This window comes from Trichoderma ghanense (assembly GCF_004382785.1).
Source record: "Trichoderma ghanense strain CCMA-1212 chromosome Unknown scaffold_16, whole genome shotgun sequence".
NCBI classification, from domain to species: Eukaryota; Fungi; Ascomycota; class Sordariomycetes; order Hypocreales; family Hypocreaceae; genus Trichoderma; species Trichoderma ghanense.
Window position 1 is genome coordinate 175,821 of NW_027395679.1, and position 14,662 is coordinate 190,482.

At 53.9% G+C, this 14,662-nt stretch overlaps 5 protein-coding genes across 5 annotated transcripts; 3 read left to right on the plus strand and 2 right to left on the minus strand.

Annotated features, from left to right (window-relative positions):
* Positions 1-73: 73 nt before the first annotated feature.
* Positions 74-2,396, plus strand: CCMA1212_009326 (uncharacterized protein; the record flags this gene model as incomplete). The annotated part of the gene is made up of 7 exons (XM_073706413.1): positions 74-82; positions 267-407; positions 660-1,390; positions 1,445-1,541; positions 1,599-1,852; positions 1,912-2,279; positions 2,338-2,396. The coding sequence occupies 7 exons, from the start codon at positions 74-76 to the stop codon at positions 2,394-2,396; spliced, it is 1,659 nt and encodes a 552-aa protein (XP_073554980.1).
* Positions 2,397-4,830: 2,434 nt separating this feature from the next.
* CCMA1212_009327 (uncharacterized protein) lies at positions 4,831-6,318 on the minus strand (the record flags this gene model as incomplete). The annotated part of the gene is made up of 4 exons (XM_073706414.1): positions 4,831-5,098; positions 5,164-5,588; positions 5,651-5,706; positions 6,078-6,318. The coding sequence occupies 4 exons, from the start codon at positions 6,316-6,318 to the stop codon at positions 4,831-4,833; spliced, it is 990 nt and encodes a 329-aa protein (XP_073554981.1).
* A 415-nt stretch (positions 6,319-6,733) lies between these two features.
* On the minus strand, positions 6,734-6,937 carry CCMA1212_009328 (uncharacterized protein; the record flags this gene model as incomplete). The annotated part of the gene is made up of 1 exon (XM_073706415.1): positions 6,734-6,937. The coding sequence occupies one exon, from the start codon at positions 6,935-6,937 to the stop codon at positions 6,734-6,736; it is 204 nt and encodes a 67-aa protein (XP_073554978.1).
* Positions 6,938-8,461: 1,524 nt separating this feature from the next.
* Positions 8,462-9,522, plus strand: CCMA1212_009329 (uncharacterized protein; the record flags this gene model as incomplete). Its single annotated transcript, XM_073706416.1, has 4 exons — positions 8,462-8,652; positions 8,793-8,980; positions 9,021-9,324; positions 9,376-9,522. Exons 1-4 carry the CDS (start codon positions 8,482-8,484, stop codon positions 9,520-9,522), a joined length of 810 nt encoding a protein of 269 aa, XP_073554979.1. The 5' UTR covers positions 8,462-8,481.
* A 1,223-nt stretch (positions 9,523-10,745) lies between these two features.
* On the plus strand, positions 10,746-13,241 carry CCMA1212_009330 (Cellulose synthase catalytic subunit [UDP-forming]; the record flags this gene model as incomplete). Its single annotated transcript, XM_073706417.1, has 3 exons — positions 10,746-11,042; positions 11,233-11,907; positions 11,985-13,241. 3 exons carry the CDS (start codon positions 10,746-10,748, stop codon positions 13,239-13,241), a joined length of 2,229 nt encoding a protein of 742 aa, XP_073555084.1.
* Between the last annotated feature and the right edge of the window lie 1,421 nt (positions 13,242-14,662).

Genomic DNA, 14,662 nt, shown 5'->3' on the forward strand with positions numbered 1-14,662 from the left:
ACAACGAAAAGACGGGTAGAAAACCTACCAACAACGAAGCCAATCCCGCTTCCGTCACCTCGAGCCGCCTCCGATGTTCCAAGTGCTGTGAGTGGACCGGGGACGTTCCGTGTATAATCGAAAGCAGACAAATCCGTCTGCGCTCCCGCTCCGGATCTCGTCTACGGCGCCTGAGCGGCCGCTTGTACCAACTTCCGGAGCTATGGATCATCACCGTCAACCACCGTCACGCTCTTTGTACTGACAGACAGACAATTGCCTCTTAGATTCGGGTCTTCCGATGTGAGCCAGATGAGCCAGACATCGTCCTCTCCATCCAGCCAGAAAGCGGCGCGTGCTTGCGCAGCGTGCCAAAAGTACAAGCGGCGGTGCGACAAGGCCTTGCCCAGCTGCTCTCTGTGCACCAGGTACAATAGACGCCCCCCTTTCTTACACCTTACCGCTTCAATGTAGTCACTCTAGTCAATATGTGCCTTTCTCGGTCTTTCAATCTCTCGGCTCCTACATCTTCCATACTGCCTTCTAGAGCGGCCGCCTCGCCTTGTCTGCCCCGATCCCCGATTTCCCTTCTCGTCCCAATTCCTACCGTCTCATTGGCCCGACTTAACTCACTTACAACCCACAGGTTACGCAGACCATGCGACTACACCAATCGGCAGTCCGAGAACGAGCTCAAAACACGGATCTTAGAGCTCGAGTCTCTCGTTGCCAACCACGTCGGCACTCTCTCCCCGCAGCCTCAGTCCACCTCGGCGTCGTCCACTCAAGGAACCGGCAGCCTATCATGCGCATTCTACCCGGCGGCCCTCCGCTTCCAGAAGCTCTTCCTAGATACGGATATCCAGACCCGCCCCGATGCTCCGCCGCCGCCGCCGAGTGACATGATCCCGGCCGCCGTTCTGCTTCACCTGGGTGACCAGGCGCAGAGCGCCATCATCATGGCGCAGTACTTCCAGACCGTCCACAAGTGGATGCCCATCATCAGCCGCGTGCGACTATCCTCTCTGGCCGACGCAGAGCTCGGTGGTCGTATGAGGGCGGATTTCGGCCTGCTGCTCCTCGCCATGAAGCTCATCCAGCACGTCCCAGGGAACTCGTCCAACGCCGTGCGAGATGGGCTTTACGTCTGCGCCAAGGAGTTTGCGGCTTCTCTGGAAATTGTGGGCGTTTATACGCTGCTCAAGCTGCAGGCGAACCTGCTTATCGCGGTGTATGAGATGGGACATGGCATATTTCCCGCTGCATATGTTTCCATGGGATGCTGCGTGACGCAGGCCATGGCGCTTGGCATTCATCATCGAGAAGCCCCTCAGATTCTGGACCAGCCGCGGACTTGGATAGACTGGGAGGAGAGACAGCGGGTCTGGTGGTTGGTTGTGATACTCGAGAGGTATATCCTCGCTTCTGATCAATCTAATGAAACGAGATGCTAATCACTTGATAGATATATCACCTCCGTTGGCGACAACCGGCCTCTCCTATCTGCCGACCCCAAGACAACATCTCATCTCCCTGTCAACGACGACGCCTGGGACTCTGGAGTAAGCCACCACGATCAATCTCATCAGTCCGCGTACAGAAGCTCACACAGTCCGCAGCAAGCCATGTACCCTGAACGTCTCATCCTTTCCTCATCCAAACACTTATCCGCAAGCCCCTTTGCCCGCCTAGCGCAAGCCTCCCATCTCCAAGGCGAAGTCATCAAGCACTGCAACGACGATACGCAGAGCCTGACACATGTGCAAAACGACGTCGAGGTCCTAAGCCAGGTCATATGGTCCTTCTTAGACGTCATCAGCAAAGACAGGTCCAGCATGATGCACTTTTACAGCGCCGTCGGCGTCTGTCTAAGGTGAGTTTTCCTATTTGCTGACAAGTCTCATTGTTCTGGGAGCTGAGTAAATTATTCAGCGCCTTGATGAAGCTATGCGATCATCACTCTTGCGACTCATTCGCCATATACAACGAGAGAGCCCTCGACGTGGCCGAAATGGCGCTCGCCCGGGAAATCGCCCTCCGCTGCCAAGCCATCATGAAGGACTGCATCGCCAAGGCAATGTCATTCGTAGAAGTCCTCGGCGAAATGGTGCAGGATCAGGAGTCCGTTGAGAACCTCGCCAGCCTGTCGCCCTGGTTCTTGGACAGCATATACCAGTGCCTGGCGAATCTCGTCTATCTCACGGCTACGTCGGTCTCCGCGGATGCGTCGGGGTATACTTCGCAGGTGTCGCTGTGTCTGGAGCTTTTACGAAAGGCGAATCGGAGATGGAATGTTGCGGGTGAGTAGTTAGCAGGTGGCCTGTCATGCGATGCTGTCGACATGCTGACGATGATTAGGGGCATATCTCGAGGCTATCGAGCTGGTGGAGAAGGAGCTCGAAGTCAGTCAATATTGAGGCAATAGAAAGGTTCTTGGAAAGGTCAAGTGGGCGTTTTTCTGACATGATTTCCTTAAGACTGCTCCCTAGTCAGGCTTGTAGCTTCACCTATGGACACCACCTCATGTTTGGTCCCGCGCGCTGGTGTTCTCCGGTCTTGACTTGTTCTCCCTGGTTGCGTTTCTTCATATCGATCGCTGTGTCTTCGGGTTGAAGACAGCGAAACATACTTGCCGCAGCACTTTCATAATCATTGGTTCGCTTTGCTTTCTGGCAGATGGAGCAAACCAGGAGGTCAATGAATAGCTTGACTGAGTGTTTATCCAGCAGTTGAGTCGTTCTGTATGAGCACATGTCCCATCTCAGTCTATCATTGGTCAACCAACCCTGTACCCCTTCATCGTCACTCTGCGCATCCTTGAGCCCACGGAAGTGGAATCAATCGCAGTATTGGACTTGCCCAAAGAAACGTTCGTAGCTGGCTCATCATGTTGTCCACGTCCAGACCGCAACTGAACTCGCCCACGTTCCCATCACGGTCCAACAATCTCAGCATAACGCGGCAAAGAAGCATCACAAGGGGGTTATCTCCCACCCCGCTTCAACAACAAAGCGTCTCTGTCAACATGACGATATCCCAAATGTCAACCACATCCACTTCCAAGAAAAAAAACATCGCAACTATCTCCGTCACAACATCAAGCATCAAAGCATCAAAGTAAACAATCAACATTCTCACAGGGTACACATTCCCATTCAACCCAGCGCATAAAGCGCCTTGAAGACAAATCCATCATCACCATCGTCGATCGAGCTCGCTTCCATCGTCAACAAAAACAAGCTTCCTTTCAACAACTTCGTCTTCTTGGGCACCAACCACAAACATGAAGTCATCACTTCTTATGCCGTCTATAGACAACACGGAGTCCACCTGCCAGAAACAACACATCGCCGAGAAGCTCCATACCTCACTTGTATGCCAGACTGTAGGTATGTGATAGTCCTTGTATGCAGTATTACCTCTTTCGTCCTTATCAATCCACAGGATTTGCTTATTGGCAATCAACGGCCCTTCTCGGTGTGGGCCACGGCACCACAATTCCTGTGACGAGCCAGGGGTTCGACCAAGGCACAAAGTCCATAAAACTTCATGAGGATTGTCAGGAACAAGGAAATACTAGCAACGGCATAGTCTGCGCTAAAACACCACGAGATACCGTTTGACCGTCTACTAAACCCGGACTCCGTCGACGTCGGGGTGGCGATATAGCAAGACATGAGCCTTTTTCCCTCCTCCATCTCTTTCTCTAGCCTAGCGCTGGGACTTGACAACTTAGGCATCCTCGTCCCGCCTTCGTCGACAACTCAACATTTTGCATCGCGGGAAGAAGCGAGTCACGGTAAATCCGGATTTCAGCATCGCGATGTCCATCGAGACCAAGAGCCGTATTTCCTATCATGCGTTGAAACATGCAGGCACGTGCAATCTCCTTTGCTAGAACCTTCAGTCAATGAGACATACAATCGTCATCGAGAACCACAACTCCCGTGAAACCCACTCTCACTCCCGGTCACTGTCAGATCCGACTCCGTTTCAGCATAGGCAATCATGAAGATTTCTGCAACGGCCGCCAACGAGGCTGATACATGTGGAGGGAAAATAGAAGGGAAAAGAAAAAAAAAAGCATTGACCTTCTAAAAATAAGTCTTGTCCGAAACGCATCTCATTGGTCGATCGCAAGGCTGCCCAGATGAATTAAGCCGTCCGTCCGCAGCCTTTTTACCCGAAGAGTTTTGCCATGATCATCTCCGTGTGCCGGTGCTTTTATGGGGTGCCACTCTTCCAACGTTAGACCCGAGCTGTCGGGAGGACCTGGCACTAAAAACACAAGTGCGACAACAAGAAGGGGAGAGTAGAACAAATTTTCACCGTGAAGAAAATGTCACTCGAGCTCCGTTGTTGGTGCCATCGACGCCGTCTCAAGTGAACGTTGAAACAGCCACGCTCAACTAGTAGAAGCCCCCTCCGAACTCCATACTGCTAGACGCCGTTTCACACAATGCTGTGACCACAATCGAACAGAACCTAGGGCTTCTCTCTCCAATCCCTGCACACCGCTCGACCATGCCTGTAACCCAAGATCGGATCTGCTGGGATGCCGTGTTCTCGCTCGATCGATTGATTGATGTTGTGTTTCGCCAAGCGCTAGGCGTGCCGTCATCGATATAGGAGATTTTTTCATCGTCGCTGCCACCAGAGGTTGCACTCAGAGAGGGGTTTGGCAGCATCATTTCAGCCGAGTATGTCCATCGACGGGTAAAATATTCCACTAGAATGACGCCCAATCAGACCGATTCAACAGACCAAATAAGGAAACTATCGAGGCAGCACTGGGTATTCGAAACTGGACCAAATTTGAAATAAAAAACAAAAAGTCAGGTCGCTGTATTATTAAGTGGTACTTGAGGTATCTGTTTCTATGTCTATCGAGAGCTTCGGGACGTAAAGAGTGACGGTCTTGTCCGCGGAAAAGGCCTCGGAGCCCAGGGCCAGGTATCCAAGGTAGTCGCCAGATTTGGGCAGGTCGGCAGCGGTAGCGGTGAGCTTGAACAGACTGTTAATCAGAGGAGAAATGTCTCCGTTAAACTTCTCCACCGGCGTATCCGTGTACCAGGTCAAGACGTTTTGCTCCTGCTGGTTGACGCCGGCGTACAGATCGCTGCAGGCCATCCTTGTCAGCAGTGGATTCGCGAGAATTCCGGATTCCAGCCAAAGAGAACTTACAATATGTTGCCGTCAAGCGTCTGGGTGGAAACCGAGCCCTGGGCAAAGCCGATGGGCTGGGTGGCAGCGCCAATAGCCGCAAACCAAACCATGAGTTCGTACTTGGCCTTGGACGGGTCTTGCGCCGCCTTCTTATCGCTGTCAATGAACATGTCGATGGCGACGTTGGTGTTGAGGTTGTCGGCTTTGAGTTCCGCGAGAGTCGCAGCCTCCGTGGTCTCGTTGCCGATGCCATAGGACCATTCGAGATCAAGGTCGACCTTGGATATGGTGTTGATGGTCGCAGGGAATACATCGGTATCGACCTGGATGTTGGGGAAAGCGTGGACGGGGTTGTCTTCAGGCCCAGGCGGGTACTGCCATGAGATCATGAACTGGGGAGCCGTAGTATCTGTGGCGTATGTGCCGTTGTTAAACGTGGTCACCTTGGATCGACCATCAGCAAGTGACTCTACAGCGAGACATCTCGAGATCACAATGTACATACATTCAGGCAAAGGCCTCCCGGATCGCCAGTGTTCCAGTTCCACTGGTTAGGATTCACTATGAAAGGCAACTGTCAGTATATCAAGCTGGGCCATTCATGCAAGCGGTGATTGAACGGGCATGAAGGAGAATCTGCAAAGTGACACTGCCAGCCGCATCTTGAGCGATCCCTTTCAACGACTGGCTGTCGAGGCTTGAAGTGACGAATACTGGGGTTTCGCAGATTGGAGGGAGCGATCTGGTTTGGCCTCGTAAACGGTGGCCAAAGCCCCATCGCCAAAGCATCATATCCCAGGTCGCCATGACAGGCTTTGAACCAATATGATGTGCTTTGGAGCTCTTTGCACCGCCTGAAGCTTCACCATAGCACAAACGCTACCCATATACCCAGAAATTTCTGCAGATGGTGACATGTGGGCGGCACGTACGGGTATATTGCTGTCCCTTTGTCTCGGGCGTGATGCCAATCGACTTCTGGCAGTATCTCGTCTTTGTGATGCCATTATGCGGCACCTTGGGCTTGGGCGTGGGAATCGGGGGCGGTTCGGGCGCAAAGAGCGGCGGCTGTCCGGTTGCTGTTCGATGGGACTGGAGGCCGAACAGGATTCCCAAAGTGACGGCGATGGGAATGGCCAGCAGCGCAGCGTTGACGAGGACGCGGATCGTCATCGCGGCTGTCTGGACTCGAGCGATGGCAAGCGAAACGAGAGAAGCAAAAGAGCAAACAAAGGATAAACGAGCGTCTTTGCCGCAGCAGCTGCGGAGGTCAACGAGCGAGCGTCGAGAGCGATCCGGACGGTTTTGTCAAGTCGCTTGACATTGGGATGGAGGGGTGAGAAGAGACTCTGCGAAAGTCAGCGATACGAGGAGCTCGTCCTCGTCCCAGCAAGGCTGCAGGCACGGCTCGGGATGGGCGAGAGGTGAGGTACGAGGTACGAGGTACGCGGTACATGCGCATATGCAAAGTACCGGGTGCCTGGCGCTGGCCGAGGTGGGCCGCGTACCGGTACTTGGGCAAGTTGGCACCGCTGCCGTCTTTGGCCACAGGCGGCGCTAGTGGACGCGGTGGGCGGGCTTTAGTGGTCTAGCGCACAGACCGGTTGCGCCTCAGCGGTTCCGCGAGGTGCTGCAGCGCTGGGTCAGGGGGCCATCGGGGCTGCTGGTGAGCCGCAGCTCGATCCACTGGCTCCGAGATGCGGTCCTGGTCGTGCGCTGATCCAAGGCATTGCGCTGATGCGATTCCAGTGGGCGCCGCCTCAGACAGCCTCGATTTAGCTTGATCGCCCATGTTTCGGGACTAGACGAATTACGGCCGAGGAGATGAAGATGGACGACGAGCAAAAAAAAAAAAAAAAAAAAAAAAAAAAAAAAAAGTCAAAAACTGGGACGGTGGAGCTCCTGTGACGACGGATGATGCACTCAGCAGCCAGGAGACGGACGAAGTGGACTAAGTACTGCATGTAGACGAGGCTGGGCGAAGAGGTGCCGATCTGGCAGTCGAATTCCCGTTGAGCAGAGGCGGTTACATCGCATTTCCTCCATCGCACATGTTGCCAGGTTCACCGACCCTGGCGGTTTGGTGTCACAGGTGGCATCGATCCAGCATGCATCAGATAAGGCAGCGAGACGCATAAGGCGTTACGTGCGGGTGCATGAGATGAACCACTCACTGACCAAATCAAGCCCATCACGAGAAAAACAAGGCTCGGTTCGCTCTTGATCCCGCCACAGAGAGAAGCCGATGTTGCCGGGGTAGTGACGCACAATGACAGGTCCAGGCAATCATTGTCCTGACACCAGCCACTTTGCTCGGTCAACCATAATCATACACGGAGGTCGAATGCTAGGAGGAGGTTGAAGTGTGATTGCAGGCTGTAAGAGGCCAGGCCTCGAGAAGCGGTGCCAAGTAGATGAACATGCATGCCACCTGCATGTTGAGATGAACGTACGACCATCGGGGCTGTCTCAAGCTGTTGATCTGCCTGTCCACCTGTCTGCTTGTCGGCTTGTGTATGCTCGTCTGTGCGCCATTGCAATACCGATAGCAGCAGCCGTCGTACAGGTACCTCGTCCAGGAGGAGATGCATCCACACGATTGCAGCGGTTCCAGCACGACGAGCAGAGTCGCTCCCCAGTCGGCGCTTCTCTGGTCTTCTACCATCTAGCTGGGCACATGACCGTAGCATGCGAGCTTCCATACGATCTCTTTCAGATAATGGCTCGTGTCCTCGCGCTCCAGACAGACAGACATGCACATTGGTATTCGCCTCGCTTCCATCCAGATTCAAGTTGGATTTCCAGAATCCTCTCTCTCCAAATGTTGATTACCTTATGCTGTCTCTCTTCCTGCCGGTGTCAAGCGTTAGTGGTCCATCCGCGCTAAGCCAATCATGGTCTAATCCGGGTTCCGTATCCCGATTGTGGAGACGAGGCTGGCCCCTCTCTTTTTCTTTCTGCGGCGCTTCGTTACTCGGCCTGTGGAAACAAGGAAGAACCATGGCAGCACCAGCACGAAGCGTCACTTGTCAAGCGGCAGCAGCCCGACTCGAGTCTCACCACGGAAACCGCGCGACGATCGACGCTGCAGTCAAGCGCTGTGAGATAAGATGCAACAAGGAAAAGGGGACAGCGGGAACGGGTACCTTGGCAGCTTCCAGTTCTGTTGTGTTAAGCAAACCAGGGCGAGATTGGGAGCTTCTGGCTTACAGTACCTTTGGTATCAGTTTCATGCTCTGGGCCAATCACACCCGGCAGGAATGGCTTATCTACAAGCTGTACAGTACGGACGCAACAGACACCCCCCTTTTTGCAGGTTCGTCAGCTCCGTCCGAGATGAAGCAGACCCAACCCGAGGCGCGTGGCTTGACACGGACGGACGAGAGGCATCGAATCAGCGCAGCGGCGTCGTTTCGCGGTCAAGCCTCCCGCGGCAGACTAGCGATTTTCGCTCTCAAGCATAACGAACAAGGCAATTTCTCGCAGCTTTGCTCTGCGGCTGCCGTCGTCACTTGGTGTCTTGCTCCGCTTGGCACGCGCTGCTGCATGTCAAACACATGTCATCTGGAAGGCTGTCTGGGCAAGCGTCAATGCATTAACCATTTTGGCAGGTTCGAGTTTCTGTGCGAACAAACCAATGCACACAGTCCATCCGGTACCTTTTGAGCTCGAGATCCAAAATTAGAAGCACCCTCCCTTCCTACGACTCAGCAACAGCTCCAGTCCAAACAAAGAATGAGATGGGCAAAGTACCGCTACTCCAGGCCCACGTCACGCCACTCCTGCCTCGTATTGGAGGAGCAGACGAAAAGGCAGGCAAGACGACGAGAAAAAAGTGTGTGGCCTTGTGTCAACGTTGCTTGCGTTCCCTCTAGACTGCATCTGTCGCTTTCGACCCAGTTAGCCTATGACGACGATTCTCTCTCCCCTGCTCGCCTTATCCCGCCCAAGCCGCTCGCCAGAAAACACGAGAAAAATGGTGGGAACCCTGTCCGGCGCAACAGTACTCGGTACAAGATACGATGCGAAAACCGGGGACGCTCACGGCCGAGAGTCCGCTTGGAGAGCACGGCTGACACAAGTACCGAGTACCTGCATCAGCTGGCAGCTCCGCAGGCTAGCAGCACCGCCTTCGACCTGAACTTCGAGCGGCCCAGATTGACCGAGGACGAGGACGGAGTAGGTACCGTACGAAGTAAAACGCGAGCACTTTGTTGTCTGTGTGCACAGGCATCTTCAACGCAAGGCGAAGCAGCAGCTTACCTGATTGCCGGTATTCTTACAAAAGACGGAGTGCTACGCCGTACGAGGTCCAGCACAAAGTGCCCGGAAAGAGCAGGCGGTCGTGATGATGGCACGCAAATGTACATGCAATAACAAGCTGAGCCCAACTTGAACATGAATCACCTCCAACTGGAATTTCGTCCAGGGAGCTGCTGACTCTGTGTGACCACTGACAGCCCACTGGCAGCCCACTACCACCCGTTGCTCCCGCTGCCAGACCACACACAGCATGAGGTGATCAAACTGCCCGGCGGCTTCTGCCTCATGTTGCCGTCTCAACGACCACTAATGTTGATAATCCCGCCAATCAGTGTGCTATACTTACCAGGACATGATGTCAGCTGTCCCTGATCGATGAAGAAGAACGAACACTTCGCAGCAGAAAACAAAAGAAGGCATCAGAAAGTAAACAAAGCAGGGCGTCAACTTCCCTTCCCTACAATATCCCTCCTCCCCTTACCTCCCTAGGTATCCCCACCCACTTGTTGCCCGTCCCAGCCGCCTCTCGGGCCAAACGGCCGCATCCAGGGACGTCAAAAGCACGCAGCAGAATGACCAAAGAACTTGTAAACCCGTAGTGATACAGACAAGACGCTGCAGGTTCCAGGTTGCAGGCATCTTTGCCTTGGAAAAGAGTGACAAAGAAGCAGAACCCGCAGTGCCTGATGGATGTTCTCTCACCAACGCTAAGACGCTGGAGGTACCCAAGGTAGCTCCACGCACCCATGGCAGATCCGTACCCGGTACAAACACCGTGCTCCCCGCCAGCCGTACCCGGTACATGCACCTGCGGCCCGAGGTGCGAACTTGAAGTACTGCGGCCACACCTCCATCTCATCAGCTAGCATTCATCTCCTTCCGTCTCAGCCTTTTCTTCTTTCACATCTCTCCTCTCTCTCGCTCTTCAAACCTTCGCTATTCCGTCATCCCTCCTCTCTCATCTGCGGCGAGTAACTTCGCTGCTCACATTCGTTTAGCACGTATCGTTTTTCCTCTTACCGGAAAAGAGCCCTCCCAAACAATCCCCTCCAGCGACATACTCGTGATAGCACCAGGATAGCTTGCTCTGCTGCTGCCTTCGTTTCTCTGGTGGATTCCAGCGCCTCTGTGACGACGGCCTAGGGATACGCCTCTTCCATCGATACTAGTAATACGGACTACGGCATCCAGTACTGCTATTGATCATTGGCGAGAGAAAGAGAGAATCTCTTGGTCACCCCGGGCTGACCGGCTTCTCCCTCGCTCAACCCTTGGCTACCGATAAGTCCCTTTTGTCTCTCGCTTGTGGCCCAGCCACATAAAAACAGTCGCCCACCATGATGCAAAGCCATCAGGAAGAATATGAGGAGATGGTCGAGATAGGAGACTTCCGGCGACATCACCCTGCGGGCTCTGACGACTCCCACCCGCGACTGCTCTCCACCAACATTGACTCCAATCGCTCCAGCCAAGTCCATCCTGACGACTTCATGGCGCCCCAATGGCCGCCGTCGATAGTGGGATCGGGCAGTTCGCCTTCTCTGACCCTGAGGAGCGGCGCCACGACCCCATACGATTACCTGTCGTCGACCAAGCACCTGATATACACAGACTCGAGGTCGTCGACTCCCATGGTATGGCATCCCCTTCCTGTCCTCCCTCCCCTTGCTGCTCTGTTGCCATCCATTGGTGATGGGGCAATGCTGTGTATAACTTCTTGACTTGACTCTTGCCGCGAAGTCGCTGCTGACGTCCTTTTCTTACCCGTTTTCTTTGAACCTGCAGAGTCCAAGTTTCCAAAGCCTAACCACTCTCCTGCCGCAGAACGGACGTTCTCCGAGCAAAGAGCTTAGCAGCAGCGACAGTGAGGTTCATGAGAAAGTGACCATTCTGCGCAAACGCGACGACGCCGAAATCTGGAAGGGCTGGCGGAGACATCTCTACCGCCTCACGCCCTTTCTCACCTTCGCCAACACGGGCATATACCTTGTCTACCTGGGCCTTCGCATCGCCTGCGTGATTCTGGCGCAAAATGCCACGGGCAACACCTTTGCCGCGGCCTGGGTCTTCATTGCCGTCGAGCTGGCAGTCGCCATTCCCTCGCTTATGCACAACGGCTGGACAATGTGGTCCCTGAAGAGTAGGCATAGGCCCAAGATGAGGCTGGTTGGAAACGACGTTCCTACTGTCGACGTCTTTGTGACCTGCTGTGGTGAGGACGATGAAGTTGTCATGGATACCGTTCGCGGCGCCTTGGACCAAGATTACCCCGGGGACAAGTTCCGAGTTATTGTCCTGGACGATGCCAAGTCTCCCGGCCTTCAGCGCGATTGCGCCTTGCTCTCGCATACGTATCCCAACCTGTATTACATGGCTCGGACCAAGATTCCCGGACAGCCGCATCACTTCAAGGCCGGAAATCTGAACTATGGCTTGGAGCAGAGTCACCATTTGCCTGGCGGCGCTGGTGAATACATGGCTGCCCTGGACGCCGACATGGTAAGTTTTGTCAAGACGGAATCCGAGAGTGACGGAAGGGTCATTGTGTTGGATCCAGTGGCTAACGATGGTCGCAGATTCCTGAGCGAGATTGGCTTCGCGCTTTGCTTCCCCACGCCGTTCAGGATCCCAAGATGGCCCTGGTTTGCCCGCCCCAGCTCTTCTACAACACCCCGCCCTCCGACCCTCTGGCCCAGTCCCTGGATTTCTTCGTCCACGTCATCGAGCCCATCAAGGACGCCATGGGTGTCGCCTGGTGCACTGGATCCGGCTACGTCGCCAGACGGGAGGCTCTCGAAATGATTGGCAACTTTCCCCTGGGCTCGCTGGCCGAAGATGTGGCGACCTCGACTCTGATGCTCGGCAAGGGATGGAAGACGGCCTACGTTCACGAGCCCCTCCAGTTCGGAACCGTTCCCGAAGACTACGGCAGTCACTTGAAGCAGCGTACCCGATGGGCTATTGGTACTGTGGACACGTCGTTCAAGCTCAATTTTTGTCTGTGGGGTGAAAAGGTTCGCCAGATGACGTTTGCCCAGCGCTTCTCCGGTTTCCTCTACGCCTCGCTCAGTCTGTACACCATCCTGCTGTCCATCTCGCTGTTTGCCATCCCCGTCATCCTGATCATGGGCAAGCCGCTGGTCGCCTACGCCAACGACACGCAGCTCCGCTGGCTCATCCGCGCCTGCTTTGCCAACACCATCGTCAACCGCCTGTGCGAATTTGTCCTCTTCATCCCCGCCGGCTACCACACCGGCCAGCGCGGGTCTCGGTACCAGCTCTGGATGTCGCCTTACATTGCTCTCTGCATCATTCGATCTTTCATCCTGCCAAAGTGGCTAGGTGGACAGACGCAGGCCTTCAAGCCCACCGGTTCGCTCTCGTCGGCCCTGAATGAGCGTGATCCCAAGCTCAAGAAGAACATGTTCCGTCGCTTGTGGGCCATTCTCTTCAACTACATGGCCTTCTTCCATTTCGCCTTCGTCTACCTGACCCTGGTCGCCGCCACCCTCGTTTCGTACCGCTGCTTCTTCCAGGAGAGCCATCGCGTGAGGGATATTCTCATCTGCCTGGTGACACACGCCTTTTGGCCACCCCTGACCTTCATCTTCATCTGCAGCTCTCTGTGGACGCCGATTGGCTACGCGATTGATCCTCCGCAGATGCCGGACCGAGAAGAGCTTCTTGTGCGCGATCCCCAGACCAAGGTTGCCCACCCGACTCCCCAGAGCAAAAAGATTGCGTTTGGCGGCCAGGCTGCCTGGTTCGAATTCGAGTACACCTTCTCGACGTTATATACCTGTCTTATATTCGTCGCATCTTTTCTTTTCTAAGTACATTACGGGGGAAAAGAATTCTCAGAGATACAATGCACATTCCACTGTGTCTCGGCCTCCACGACAGCGGAGTGTGGGGTTCTAATGTGTACAGATGATCTTGGTGGCTGTGGTGCCTTACGACAAACGATTGGGTTCTTGGGATTGTTATGTGTGCTTGTTTGTGGGACATTAGATGTTGAAAGGCGCATGGTTTACGGATGAACATAGAGGGGAGACGTGAATAGTTTTGACTGGACAGTCAGTACCAAAGGTAATTCAGCGGGCATACGCGACACCGTCGACGATACCTATTGCTACTATAGATTAATACGGCGCGACTCGCCATGTATCTAGCGAACAATGAGCTACACTCATTACAAGCGATCAATATTCACTATAATGACTCTGTTCCCTTTGTCCTCTCTTTGTGCAAATCCACTGGTGATTCCGAGGCTAGGCAAGTGGACATGGGTTAGCAGTTCGAGTCTTAAGACACGGAATGTTCGGATCGAACACATGGCTTTGTTTAACCTCTTGGCTTGGCTACTCGATCGCTTCCGTCTTGGCCAGAAGCAGAAGTGTGTCATCTGGTGGATGCTTACATTGACCAATGTCCGGATGTTGTGCAGCTTTAGACATGGCAGACAAGCAGATCTTAGTTTGACCGATGTCCAGATGAAACACACACACATATGCTTTTGTGCGCTTGCTTTAAGCTGTTTCCACGTCAGGCTGCGACGGTGGATTGATGAGGAACAGGGGATAATCATGGCGATAGGGGGAAGGGCTGATGAGGTGGCGGAGACTTGACATCGAGACTGTCATTACGAGGTTAGGTCCGCTGTCAGATTTGGTGGCATTAACCAGACATGAGCGGGCAACGGAATACTGGCTTCAATGCTTGTTTCGAACAGGGTCTTGTTTCTTGTTTCGTCCTTGGAATATATGTGGACTTGTTCTGACCTTCGTGATGGTGGATTCGATATTTTCCGTCTCGGTGGAGCGGTGCCAGGGTTTTGGGATGACTCCTTTACGGATGACTACTGTCTTCTTACACGAATTGCTGCATGATGGATAGGCACGATATCTTTCGGTGAAGGATAGGTGGATTCTAACTGACGCGATAGGATACGATGTCGTCGGTGGGAAAGGGGGCTTGTGTGGAAACGGAGGTTGGGCGTTCGAATGACGCGAAACAAGAGCCTGAAGAGGAGAAAAGCCGAGTTTCAAATGCGATAAGTACAGTGTACTTTCATCTTGCCTTGAGAAATAGATGTATTGAGTTTCATGATGAGCTTCCTTTTTGACTTTCTTGGTTCTGGAACTATGGCGCAGCACGAATTCTACCGTTTTCGGTGAGTTGATGCTGTGGCTTTCAACGAAGGTTGAAGCCAAAGTGCCCACGTTCGACTGCGTGGAACGGAAGAGAAAGAGGA